We start from the raw sequence: 14,592 nt of genomic DNA, 5'->3' as shown, positions 1-14,592 counted from the left end.
TCATTATTTGTCTTTTCACTCTCATAGAAATGCAATTTTAAATTTTAACAAAATCTAACTGGTCAATTTTCTTTCATTTAATTACACTTTTGATGTCATATCTCATCACCAAAAACCAAGGTCACAAAGATCTTCCCCTAATGTTTTCTTCAAGAATTTGTTATCATTTTGTGTTTTACATTTAGATATATAATTCATTTTCATTGAATTTTTGTGTAAGGTGTAAGGTCTGAGTCTAAGTTCATTTTTGTGCTTATGAATGTCCAATTGCTGCAACACCACTTGTTGAAAAGACTTTCTTCCAGTAAATTGCTTTTCCTTTTGTCAAAAACTAGTTGACTGTATTCAGTTTATTTCAGTTGCTCAGTTGTGTCTGACTCTTGCCGACCCCATAAACCGCAGCACCTCCCTGTCTGTCAACAACTCCCAGAATTTACCCAAATCCATGTCCATTGAGTCGGTGATGCCATCTAACCATCTCATCCTCTATCGTCCCCTTCTCCTTCTGCCCTCAATCTTTCCCAGCATCAAGGTCTTTTCAGATGAGTCAGCTGTTCACATCAGGTGGCCAAAGTACTGGAGTTTGAGTTTCAACATCAGTCCTTCCAATGAACACCCAGGACTGATCTCCTTTAGGATGGACTTGCTGGATCTCCTTGCAGTCCAAGGGACTCCCAAGAGTCTTCTCCAACACCACAGTTCAAAAACATCAATTCTTTGGTGCTCAGCTTTCTTTACAGTCCAACTCTCACATCCATATATGACCACTGGAAAAACCATAGCCTTGACTAGACAGACCATTGTTAGCAAAGTAATGCCTCTGCTTTTTAATATGCTGTCTAGGTTGGTCATAACTTTCCTTCCAAGGAGTAAGCGTCTTTTAATTTCATGGTTGTAGTCACCATCTGCAGTTTTCCTGGAGCGCCACCTACCCTGCCACCAGCAAATAAAGTTAGCCACTGTTTCCACTGTTTCCCCATCTATTTGCCATAAAGTGATGGGACCGGATGCCATGATCTTAGTTTTCTGAATGTTGAGCTTTAAGCCTACTTTTTCACTCTCCTTTTTCACTTTTATTTGGTTCTCTATTCTATCCCACTGATCTATCATTTTTTCGATCACAGATATGGACTTTAACTTCCGGAAAGAAAAGAACCAGTGTCCAAATTCTCCACCCAGCTATTTTCTCTATACCATTTATCTTTGAAAGAACAACTAGGGGTGGGACGGATGTGTGAGTGGAATCTAAGGGAAAGTACCAACAGACACAGTACCAACATCCAACAGATCAGCATCCCCTAAGTATAGATACAGTTAGATAAGACCAAAGATCTCTGTCAGGAAATATACAGCAGTCAGGTACAAAACATTTTCCTACATGTTTTCTGATGGTCTCAGTTTCTTTAGGCTAAAGAAGCTCTAGTGTTTTGTCCTCCTGATGCAAAGAGCTGACTCACTGAAAAGACCCTGATGCTGGGAAAAACTGAAGGCAAAAGGAGAAGAGAGGGGCAAAGAAAGAGATGGTTGGATGGCATCACTGATTCAATAGACATGAATTTGAGCTAACTTTAGAAGACAGAAGACATAGGAGACTTGTGTGCTGCAGTCCATGGGGTCGCAAAGTGTCACACATGACAGTGACTGAAACAATAACAATTTCTTAATTAGAAGTCACCAATTTAAAAATAATTTCATTTTAAGAGTAGCTATTTTACTGTTAGCCCAGAGTTTTATGAAAATTATGCCACTAGCATGTGTGAACTGGAGAAGGAAATGGCAACCCACTCCAGTGTTCTTGCCTGGAGAATCCCAGGGATGAGGGAGCCTGGTGGGCTGCCATCTATGGGGTTGCACAGAGTTGGACACGACTGAAGCAACTTAGCAGCAGCAGCAGCAGCATGTGTGATGTGTCTGTAACTCAGTTTTTCTGACTTTCAGGGATTTTACAAGGATGCTGGGTGAAGCTGACCAGACATCTTTCTGAACTAGAAAGAATCAAAGAGCATGTTTAAAAGTTAAAGCTATTTTTAATAATATAAATACCTAGAAATAAATGGATTAAACCCTTTAAAGCCTCTAATTTCTTTCTGAATTAGTTACAGTACAGATAGGAGCTAATTACTTAGATGTGTGCTGTCCAACGTGACAGCCAGTAGCCACATGTAGCTATTTAAATTATAATCTCAGTTCTTCACACTAACCACATTTGCTCAATAACCGCAAGTGGTTAGTGGCTACCATATCAGAAACCACAGATTCAGACATTCCCATTATCACAGAGTTATATTAGACATCACTGCCTTAGAATCTACAACCTTTGATCAAGTACCATCCTCAACTTCAGTAAGGGTGAGCTACTTTGCAGGTTATCTAGAGTGCCTTGTGATCCAAATATTATATACAGGATGGAGAAACAACAAGATCCTACTGTACAGCACAGGGAACCATATTCAATTATCCTATAATACTGGGTATGTGGGAAACAATATTAAAAAGAATGTAAATGGCACCCCACTCCAGTACTCTCGCCTGGAAAATCCCATTGATGGAGAAGCCTGGTGGGCTGCGGTCCATGGGGTCGCTATGAGTCAGGAACGACTGAGCAACTTCACTTTCACTTTTTACTTTCATGCATTGGAGAAGGAAATGGCAACCTACTCCAGTGTTCTTGCCTGGAGAATCCCAGAGACGGAGGAGCCTGGTAGGCTTCCATCTGTGGGGTCGCACAGAGTCGGACACAACTGAAGCGACTTAGCAACAGCAGTATGTTTAACTTTTCTGTATAGCTGAAATTAATAGAATATTGTAAGTCACCTACACTCCAATAATACAATACAATAAAGCAGAAATAGAATGTCTTGTAATTCAATTTACTTATCCTCAGCTAACATTACTTCCAGGAGACCAGGAAGTTAAGTTACAGACTAATGACTGGCAGAAAGTACTCAAATGTTTGCCAAAGACTGATGAATCAACGTTCTAATGAGCATGGTAGCAATGCTGGCAAAATCCAGGAGCACACCAACATGAAAGGGCCATTACATAATATGTTACAGATTTTTTGAAAAGCTCTAAATAATAGTTAGGCAACACAGGCAGGTTACCAGCTTATGTTCATTCATACTACCAAGTCCATCAAGTCTAGCCCATGGCCTGGCAACCCACAGAAGTTGTAAAGGGAAAAAGAACCTCAGCTTTCGTCCTTCTGTGTAGGAAAAAATCCACCTCTTTCACCTCTCCACTCCCTGTCAGCCTCCTTGGCTTTTACACAGAACGGGGCACCACACTTCACTCCCGGCAGCCCTGCTTACCTGAAGTGTGGGGGTTTCTCCCCACATCAAGCCATATTCTTATGAGGCCAGCTGTGTGTCCTAAAATTTAACTTAATTCTGACATTGTCTACCTGGAGCTAGGACCTGATGCCATGGGTGAGGGGTCTCACTCCGACAAGACTGATTCCCCACCCCTCATAGATACAATACTGCTTCAGATGCCAGCCCCCAGGCCAGGTTGCCACCTGTGGTTCTGAGCAATGGCTATCAATAGGAGATGCCACCCTCCTCTGTGGGCTTGCTGAACGTGTCAGAGCAGCACAAAAACTCAGTGAAGCTCTTAGACTTGGTAGTTTATTAAAGGACATAATAAAGGAAACAGCTGAACAGCTGAATGGAAGTACTGCACAGGAGCCAAGCAGAAGCCTGGAATTCCATGCCTTCTTCAGGCATGCCACTCTTCCAGCACCTCCACCTGTTCACTGACCTGGAAACTCTCTGAACTCTATACTTTTGGGATTTAGGAAAACTTCATCACAATGCATGATTCATTATTAACATCATTTTTAGTCCTTCTCCCTTCAACAGAATGGGGGGGTAGGCAGGGCTGAAAACCCCAGGCTTCTAATCATGGCTTGGTCTTTTTGGTGACCAGTCCCCATCCAGGAGCATACCCAGTGCTGGCTCATTCAAACAGAAGACACCCCTATCCCCTAGGAAACTACAAGGGTTTCAGGAGCCCTGTGACAAGAACTGAGGTCAAAGACCAACATGAGAACAAGAGCTGCTCCATATATTCCTAGTGGATTACATGGGTTTGCAGAGCTGTGTGCAGGAACCTGGGGGTAGAGATCAATATATATATTTTTTCTATTATCTCAGAGTAGTTGTACTTCCCAGATGGCGCTAGAGGTAAAGAACCTACCTGCCAATTCAGGAGACTTCCCTGGGTCAGGAAGATTGCCTGGAGGAGGAAATGGCAACCCACTCTATTATTCTTTCCCAGGAAATCCCAAAGACAGAGGAGTCTGGTGGGCTGTAGTCCATAGGGTCACAAAGAGTGATACATGACTGAAGCGACTTAGCATCAGATTTATATAAACACTTGATTACAAAAATAACATACAACATACAGTTCATTCTTTAAGCAAATATGAATACACAACTCAATACACTGGACTTGTGGGATGTCTAGGATACAAACACACCTAAACATTGTTCTCTTTGTTTTGGAAATGTTCCATACAGTGGTTATCTTTAAAAAAACTAGCTTTCAAGCTGTTTGTAGGGCTCTTGATGCTATCTCTAGTTTTCTTATTTGAGTAAGAGCTATCTTAAAAGGTTGAAAACTAGGAGAAAAGATCCACATTTGTCAAAACAGATGAATGATTCTATTTAAAAACGTATCGCTAACAAGGAAAATCAAATGATTCAATGTAAATTCCCTATTCTTCCACCTAAAAATTATTAGCTTCATATAAAAAAACACATAACAAAAATGTTCCTATTCTCCACAAAGATGAAGGCTCCTACCTTTTTGGTTTTCTTTATCAAATCCTGAAATCTGTTAAAAGAAAACAGTTTATTTTCATTCAACTATTCAGTTTTTATTAACAAACCAAAGCAGGTTATTAAAAACTAAACAATCCTACCAGTGACTTGTAGAGACTGGATTCAGGACTGATTTTAAAAAGATGTAATAGATTCTGCATAGTAAATACCTTAAAAAAAAAAGCACACATATTTTAACATCAATGATTAAGTCATTATCTGAGATGTTTCTGAATTTTAAACTAAAAATCATAGTTCAAGTTAAATAAGATTGTAACTATGCTAGTAACATAAAATGTTACCACTATTAAATAAATTACACTAAACATTGAGGTCAAAAGGATAAAATTTCTCTTGATCATGTAATTAACCTCCAAATAATTCACATAAAGCATAATATGCCTAGAGCTTGTCTGGTGGCTCAGTGGTGAAGAATCCACCTGCCAATGTAGGAGACACAAGTTCAATCCCTGATCTGCTAAGATCCCACATGCCATGGAGCAGGTAAGCCTGGAGCACCAAAACTACTAAGCCAGTGCTCAACAGCTCACATGCCACAGTCACTGAAGCCCACGGGCCATAAAGCCCATCCTCCACTAAAAGAGAAGCCACTGCAATGAGAATCCTCATGCCAAAACAAAGTAGCCCCTGCTTGCCACAACTAGAGAAAAGCCAGTGCAGCAGTGAAAACACAGCATGAAAACAAACTTAAAATTAGATATATATTTAAAAAATGATATGCCTGACAGAAATAACAGAAATGGTTAATGACTTACAGCTGACTCTCAAATATCTGAGGCACCATGAACATATGAGTGTATTCCAGCGTCTCTCAATTACAATGAAGTTTTAAAATTACTATTGCTTCAAAATGTAAATAAACTAAGTTTTTACTCTCTTTAAAACAATGAATGTTTAAAACTATTTTAGATATACCTATGGTCAAACATTTTGAGTAAATTAAAAAAATATATTTATTTTGGTTGTACTGGGTCTTCACTGTTGCACAGGGGCTTTCTCTGGTTGTGGCCAGTGGGGGCTATTCTTTACTGCAGTGTGCAGGCTTTTCATTGCAGTGGCTTCTCTTATTACAGAGTATAAGCTCTAGGGCTTGGGGGCTTAGTTGCTCTGCATGCTGGATCTTCCCCAACCAAGGAAACGAATATGTCCTCTGTACTGGCAGGTAGAGTCTTAGTCACTGCACCATCAGGATAGTTCCTTGAGTAAATATTTTTCACATGTATTTCTATTACCATATGTATTGCTTATTATCTCTACCCTGAGGACACTGATATAATTTTCAGTTGGTTTTCCTTTAAAGACAATATTTTATACTATAGAAACCTTTAAGTGTGTGAACTAGATCAATGTTATAACTATGTGATTATTATTCATTCAAGCAGCAAAATTGTGAAATATGAGAAATTTAGATGGAAGGATAAAAAAAGAATTCCTAATGCTGCTAAAATTTAGTTGTTAAATATACTGTATTTATTCATTATTGATTTAGTATTTATTTGGTGGTGCTGGTGTTAGCTGTGGTATGTGGGATCAAGTTCTCTGAGCAAAGATTGAACCCAGATTCCCTGCATTGGGAGCATGGAGTTTAAGGCAGTGAACTACCAGGAAAGTGTCTATACAAGACATCTAAATTTTAAGTTTTTTCCAATAATAACACTATTGTTTTCTTAAAACTTCTGAGTATCACACTTTTGGGCAATTATGGCCCAGATAAACAGCAAAAACACAGGGACAACCCCAAGACTGAACCCTAATGTAAACTATAGACTTCAGATGATAATGATGTGCCAATGTACGTTCACTGAATGTAAAAATGTACATAGTAGAAAATGCCGGGGTTGAGGGGCTGTGCTTGTGTGGGGTCAGGGAGCAAATGCACTGCTTTTTTGCTGTAAACATAAATTGTTCTAAAAAATTAAGTCTATTAAAAAAAAAGAGGAAATTTCCTATATCTGCTTTTAAAAAAACCGAAGTGTAACTATTATGTTCAATGGTTGGTAGACAGACAGTTAAAATCATTAGGAAAAAGCTATTTTACTATTGAAGAACTCCACAGGCTTTTAGAAGTTATTCTTCTCTTATGTAATCACAAAGAGGACAAGTATCTGACCAGACTGTAGCAGAGTCAAGAAAGCACATTGTAGACCTAAATTAATGCCCTGTTGCCACTTACAAATCATATGAACTTGAGTAAATCATCTCATTTCTCCAGAGGCTGGATTCCACCTAACCCATCTACCATCTGCAAAGTGACCAGCAGTGCCAGTCTCATGACAGATGTTCAACATAAATGGCAGTCTGGGGGTCTCAGACTACATGGAATGTCAGGTCAATTCTAGCTCTAAAACATCACAATTTTATAAAGACAAAACAAGATACCAAGGAATTGGTAACAATGTTAGATTTCCTATTCTTTTGTCACCTTATACTAAATACATGATGTAGTTTGAAAGATAAAAAAGAAACAGACCCAGCTATCCAGGGAGCACTTAGCAATTTTCTGAGAAAAGTTCAGAAAAGCAAAAGGTGTTACCTTTTCTTTTGCCAAACCACTTTCGGGAAAGAAGACAGAAAGTGAATACTCATAGCCACATCTCTGTAAGTGACTGGCTACTAGAAAGTTGGAGGCTTCTATTAAGAGGCAGCTTTCTTCCACTGAGATGGATGGGGACTGCATCTTGCCATTCAGTACAGGGTGCATCAGTTCATGAATCAGCTGGTTTCTGACTTGTGTCTAGAACAAATACATAAGTGAAACAAGAGAAAAAATAATTTCAACAGGATTTCCACTGGAGGTTCACAGATTTGTCACATAAATTAGAATCTTTCCTTTTATTTCCAGAATGGTTCAAGATCCATGGCCAAAATTTAGAAATCTTTTCTTGCACTCTGTCTTACACTGTGAGACAAACAACCCAGTGGGTTCTGAAAAGAGCAGTTTGAACTGGTGGTGAGCTACAACGTGGTGAGACTCATTTCACTTTTCAGTTACAGAACTTTTCATTGTGGTTTCAAACATAGGAGAAAACTTGGCTACTAAGCCCCTCACCTTTCTGTGGATAATTGGAGGATATGAAATGAAAATGTTTAAATATTAAATATTAATAGGATTATATATGTTAAAGTATGTTGATGAAAGAAAAATTAGGTTCCCAAAAGAAATAATACACGCAAGAGAGAAATCAATAAAACCACAAATGCTTATTAAGATTCATTTTCACATGGACTATTTATAATTCAAGACACTGTGAAACATAATTTCCCTCTATTTTACAATAAGAAAATTTTAGGCTAAAGGTGGCTAATTTTCTCAAGGTTATAACATGAGTATCATTGTTTATCTGGATTTTAAGAAAAATCCCCTAAATTATTCAAACTAGTGGGTTTTGCTTTAACTGTTTTCCACATAATCTGAAAACATACAACTGGGCCGAGCTTAAGAATACACACACTGCCTAGATTCATGGGGCTTAACAGTAAACAATATCTAAGAAATTCTTATTAAAAGAATAAAAAGAATAAACCAATGGAGTTCTTGGTTTATTACATCTCTTTCTTCTCTTCTTTAGCTAAAGAGTAGAAAGTATATGGTGAGTGTAAAACAAAATTTATTATATGTACATTTAAAATTCTATTGTAAACAACACTTCTACACAAAACAGAATATACACATTTTGCTTCATCTGATACTAAGTTACAGCCTTTATCATCAATAAAATTTAATGGTCTAATTCAACATAGCAAGAAGAAATATATTTAGATCCAGCTTAATTAAAAGGATTTAAGGTGTCTTGCAAACAAGTACTGAAATGGGTAAGAATTAAATGAAGGACATATGCAGGGTAAAGGAAAAGAAGAGAAGTAAACAGTGGAATGACATTACAGATGAATTTCCATCTAGACAAACACAAAAGTACACCATATAGCATTTGTTAGAAGGAATCCAAAAAGTGGCTGGGAGGCTTTCCAGAAGCCAGTGCAAAGAGGGAAATCTATTCAGAATTCAAGTGTGAAATGTCCCCAAAGTAGAAATAATGACAGAGCACTCACTAAAGATTTTACCTATTAAAAACTTCTCCCTCAAAACCACAGGGGAATTCGGGTTTTTTGAGCATGAGTCACCTGTTCTCCTAACTTGGCCCTGCAATCAACCTTTCTCTAATTTAAAAAACAAACAAACAAACAAAACCCCAAAAAACAAACCACAACTATTTCCAACTATTGTGGGAAAGAGGGGAAGTGGGAGAAACAAGAGTTATATACCCTAAGCACATCTCTCATGAGTTGACAGAGTATACAACAATGATTACTCTATCTGGAAAGGATCTCATTCAGATTCAACAGACAAATCAAAAGTTTTTCAGATGAGCAAAAGCTAAGAGAATTCAGAACCACCAAATCAGCTTTACAACAAATGTTAAAGGAACTTCTCCTGGCAGGAATCACAGGAGAAGAAAAAGACACAAAAAAACAAATCCAAAACAATTTAGAAAATAGTAATAGGATTACACATATGAATAATTACCTTGAATGGAAATGGATTAAATGCTCCAACCAAAAGACACAGACTGGCCAAATGTATACAAAAATAAGAGCTGACTCATTTGAAAAGACCCTGATGCTGGGAAAGATTGAGGGCATTAGGAGAAGGGGACAACAGAGGATAAGATGGTTAGATGGCATCACCGACTCAATGGACATGAGTTTGGGTAAACTCCGGGAGTTGGTGATGGATATGGAGGCCTGGCATGGTGCAGTTCATGGGGTAACAAAGAGTTGGACATGACTGAGTGACTGAACTGAACTGAACTGAGAAACAAATAACAACAGAAACACAATGACCCAAACTTTATGGCACACAACAAAAAGCAGTTAAAAGAGGGACATTTATAGCAATTCAAATCACTTCAAGAAACAAGAAAAAAACTCAACGATCTAAACTTACACCTAAAGCAGCTAGAGAAAGAACAAAAGAATTCTGATGCTAGTAGAAGAAATCATAAAATATCAGAGCAGAAATCCCTGAAGTAGCACCAAAATGACAATAGCAAAGATCAATTAAATAATAGCTAGTTCCTTGAGAAGAATAAAATTGATAAACCTTTAGCCAGACTCACTGAGAGAAAAAGAAAAAGGATTCAAATCAAAATTAGAAATGAAAAGTTACAACTGACTCTACAGAAATACAAAGGATGAGATTACAAGCAATGACAACCTAGAAAAAATAGACAAACACTTAGAGCAGTACAAACTTCTAAGACTGAACCAGGCAGAAATAAACAGATCAATGACAAGTAATAAAACTGAAACTGTAGAATCTTGCAACAAAAGTCCTGGATCAGATAGCTTTACATACAAATACTATCAAACATTTTGAGAAGAGTTAACACCTATCCTTCTCAAATTTGTTCACCAAGTTGCAGAGGGAGGAACAGTCCCAAACTCATTCTACAAGGCCACTATCACTCTGATACTATAACCAGACAAAGATATCACAAGAAAATTACAGCCACTATAACACATGAACACAGATTCAACAATTTTCAACAAAACACTAGCAAAAAGAATCCAGCAACACATTAAAACAATCATACATAATGATTAAGTGGGATTTATCCCAGGGAGGCAAGGATTCTTCAATATACACAAATCACTGTGATACACCATATTAACAAGCTGAAGAATAAAAAAGCATATGCTCATCTCAATAGATGCTGGAAAAGTTTGACAAATTTCAATACCAATTTATAATAAGAAAAATACTCTCCAGAAAGTGGGCATAGAGGGATCCTACCTCAACATAATAAAGGCCATATACAATGAATGCACAGTAAACATCATTCTCAATGATGAAAACATGAAAGCATTTCCTCTAAGATAAGGAATAAGAAAGGATGTGCACTCTTGCCACTATTATGCAACATAGTTTTGGAAGTCCTTGCCAAGGCAAATAGAGAAGAAAAATACAAGGAATCCAAATTTAAAAAGAAGTTAAACTCTCTCTCTGTTTGCAAATGTACTGTAGCTAGAAAATCTTAAAGATGCCACCACAAAACTCATTGATTATGAGAGCTAATTAATGAATTTGGTAAAGTCATAAACACAAAATTAATAAACAGAAATCTCTTGCATCTCTATACATTAACAATGAAAGATCAAAAAGAGAAATTAAGGAAACAATCCCATTTACCAATGCAACAAAAAGAATAAAACACTTAGGAATAAATCTTTCTAAGGAGGCAAAAGGCCCGTACTCAGAAAACAGTGATGAAAGAAATCAAAGATGACATAAGATCAGTTGGAAGAATCAATATTGTGAAAATGACTATAATACCCAAATAAGTAAAGCAATCTTGAGAAAGAAAAAAAGAATTGGAGGAATCAGGGCCCCTGACTTCAGATGACACCACAAAACTACAGTAATCGAGACAGTACAAAACTGGCAGAAATACAAAATACAGATCAACGGCACAGGATAAAAAGTCCAGAGATAAACCCACGCACCTATCACCACATAATCTGTAAAAAAGGAGACAAGAAAATACAGTGGAGAAAAGACAGTTTCTTCCAAAAGTGGTGCTGGGAAAACTGGACAGTTATATGTTTTTATACACAAAATTATAACATTCTCTAACATGGTACAGAAAAATAAACTCAAAATGGGTCAAAGACATAATGGGTTAATTAACACTATGTTAGTAAAACTCTGAGAGGAAAACGTAAGCAGAACACTCTTTAACATAAATCACAGCAAGATGTTTTTTGACCAACCACCTGGAGTAATAAAATTTTTTTTAAATTAACAAATGGGGCCTAATAGTAAAAACTTTTGCAAAGCAAAGGAAACCATAAACAAGATGAAAAGACAAATCTGGGAATGAAAGAAAATATTTGCAAATGGATGGGTTGTGCAGTTCAATAGCAAAACAACAAACAACCCAATCAAAAAATGGACGAAGATCTACATAAACATTTCTCCAAAGAAGACACACAGATAGTCAAGAAGCACATGAAAAGATGCTCAACATGACTAATTATTAGAGAAATGCAGATCAAAACTACAGTGAAGAATAAGCTAACGCTGGTCAGAAGGACCATCTATGTAGGGCTTCATAGAACCATTAAGTTTCAGCTTCTTCTGTTTTAGTGCCCACGGAACAGACCTGGATTACTGTGATGTTGAATGGCTTGCCCAGGAAATGAACAAAGATCATTTTGTTGTTTTTGAGATTGCACCCAAGAACTGCATTTCTTACTCTTTTGTTGAGTATGAGGGTTACTCCACTTCTTTTAAGGGATTCTTGTCCTCATTAGAAACAGACCCCGATGCTGGGAAAGACAGAAGGCAGGAGGAGAGGGGGACATAGAGGATGATGGTTGGATGGCATCACCAACCTGACAGACATTAGTTTGAGCAAGCTTTGGGACTTGGTGATGGACAGGGAAGCCTGGTGTGCTCCAGCCTATGGGGTTGCAAAGAGTTGGGTACAACTGAGTGACTGAATTGAACTGATTGATGATGATATCAGTTTGCATCAGCCCTGGGATTATAAGTGGGAATCCCAAACTGCAATCTTTGAAGTCTCACCCACGGAGCAGACTCACTGCCTGGGACCTCTTCCCAACTGGTACTCCAAAAGTGCTATGACATGGGACTTCCAAGCGCCGTTTAAGTCTGGATGTTGGTCAAAACCCAATTTGATGATGTATTCCCTGCTATTCCTATTTTGATTTTCTTTTAATGTTAGTATATTAAATGAAAGCTAGATAACTTTCTAATAAATATTTGTATTATTTACTTGTATACAACAAGTGTCTTATTTTGTTAACAAATCCTTTGAACCTGTGATGAAAGTGAAAACTTCAGCAAAAGATATGTTCTTAAAAACAAAAACCACACACAGGAAAATGATCACCACTAAAGTTTACACTTAAAGAGGGAACTCAGGGAAAAATCTTTTGTTCTGCCTCCTCCATTGTTTTTGTATCTTAGAAATACTTCAGGTAGAAAACACATTTGAACTAATCCTACTCCCTGCTATTAATCGATACATGAAATTTATTAAGAAATATTTGCTGTGCAAGGGTTCATACCTTTCAATATCTTTTAAAGAATTTTCTCATTACTCAAACTTTTCTACTGTAATTAGTCCCTTAATGTTTTCTACATGCTGTCAATATCCTCCATTCAAATGTAACTATTACAAAACCATTTGATTCAGGAACCACTATAACTGATTTTTAAAACAAACAGAGTCAGACACGACTGAAGCGACTTAGCAGCAGCAGCAGCAGCAACAATCTTACTAAAGGAGAAGGCAACGGCATCCCCACTCCAGTACTCTTGCCTGGAAAATCCATGGAGGTAGGAGCCTGGTAGGCTGCAGTCCATGGGGTCACTAACAGTCGGACCCAGCTGAGTGACTTCACTTTCACTTTGCACTTTCATGCACTGGAGAAGGAAATGGCAACCCACTCCAGTGTTCTTGCCTGGAGAATCCCAGGGATGGGGAACCCTGGTAGGCTACCGTCTTATGGGGCCACACAGAATCGAACACGACTGAAGCGACTTCGCAGCAGCAGCAGCAACCTTACTAAAATGTGTTTACTGTTTGATGATTAAAGAGTGAACAGAGCAATAAAAGTCACCAACACCATCTGTGTATCATGCTATTTTTAACCCCCAAGACGTGGATGTATTTACATGTGTACCACCTGTTACAGGTTACACTTGTAAAACTTACATAACAGGACTATAACTGATACCTTGAGTGTGTCCAGTATACCTCGATCTGTAAACGTCTGGTACAGCTTTTTGCGAAGTTCATCTTGACTCAACACATCAGATTTAAGGGGCATGACGGACTAGAAAAGAAATGGTTATGGGTTACCCAGAGGGCAGAGGAGATGTTAACTTCTGCAAACAGACCAGTGGTCTCTAAGGAAGACTTCAGAAGTCCAAGGGGAAAAGGGTTAGGGTTAGGAAACAAGTTGGAGAAGGAAATGGCAACCCACTCCAACAGTTCACGGGGTCGTAAAAGTCGGACACGACTAAGGAACTAACACACACAACAGAAACAAAGGCTTCACTTCCACCGAGGAAGGTGCCGCTGTACCTACCTGAGCTGTCAGGCGTCGACTTCCTCCGGATCCCTCCCCAGCGTGTCCTGCCGTGCCCCGTTTGCGTCCGAACGTGGGACGCAGGCTCTGGCTTAGGGCAACACCTGCCTTCACACCCCTGGCTCTGTCCCAGAGAATGGGGAGGAACAAGGTGAAGCTTCTGCCTTGCACTCCTAACTAGGAACTCAGACAGAAACGCACACTTCTTGGCGGTTCTGGCCGGTGGGCTACCTATGGCCCACGCGCCCCTCTAACGGGTAGGAACCGGAAGACAGAAGACTAGACAAAGCGCAGCAGCGGCCGGAGTTCGCGCGGCTCAGAACTTATCCCACCCGCCCCGGAAGTCCTTCGAGCATAGCAGCTACAGTCTGGGGCTCTAAGGCGCAGGCGCCAAGTTACCTAGCTGTGCTGCCGGAAGTTCAGCCCACTGGCGAAGGCGGTATCCCGGAGTCTGGCGTGCTGTGCTTCCGCAGTGTCCACAGGGAAGCCGAGGAGCACGGGTTGATACCTGGGTAACAGACCGGTCATTTTAATTGCCAGTGTCTCTAGGAGGGTGGAGCTAGTAGGTGATTGGTGCTCTGGGACTCGGGGGAAGTGCCTTTTACTGCGTGTCAGCCTTTTCTTCCAC

The 14,592-nt window shown here is 39.0% G+C and overlaps 1 protein-coding gene across 2 annotated transcripts in view; it reads right to left on the bottom strand.

The window, feature by feature from the left end:
- LOC133243843 (centriole and centriolar satellite protein OFD1-like) overlaps positions 1-14,308 on the bottom strand; it is a 64,527-nt gene extending 50,219 nt beyond the window's left edge. Inside the window, exons 1-5 of one of the 2 annotated variants that reach the window (XM_061410568.1) lie at positions 13,965-14,308; positions 13,611-13,709; positions 7,378-7,578; positions 4,925-4,993; positions 4,806-4,836 (exon numbers count right to left, since the gene is read on the bottom strand). In XM_061410568.1, coding sequence (XP_061266552.1) covers positions 4,806-4,836; positions 4,925-4,993; positions 7,378-7,578; positions 13,611-13,703 — 394 coding nt within the window. In that variant the 5' untranslated portion in view covers positions 13,704-13,709; positions 13,965-14,308. Of the gene's footprint in view, positions 1-4,805; positions 4,837-4,924; positions 5,059-7,377; positions 7,579-13,610; positions 13,710-13,964 lie in introns of those variants that run through there. The other variant, XM_061410567.1, reaches the window with a different exon arrangement.
- Between the last annotated feature and the right edge of the window lie 284 nt (positions 14,309-14,592).

Source organism: Bos javanicus, chromosome Y (genome assembly GCF_032452875.1).
Source record: "Bos javanicus breed banteng chromosome Y, ARS-OSU_banteng_1.0, whole genome shotgun sequence".
Lineage (NCBI taxonomy): Eukaryota > Metazoa > Chordata > Mammalia > Artiodactyla > Bovidae > Bos > Bos javanicus.
Note: the sequence above shows the minus strand (reverse complement) of the source record. Positions and strands in the feature narration are given on the sequence as shown.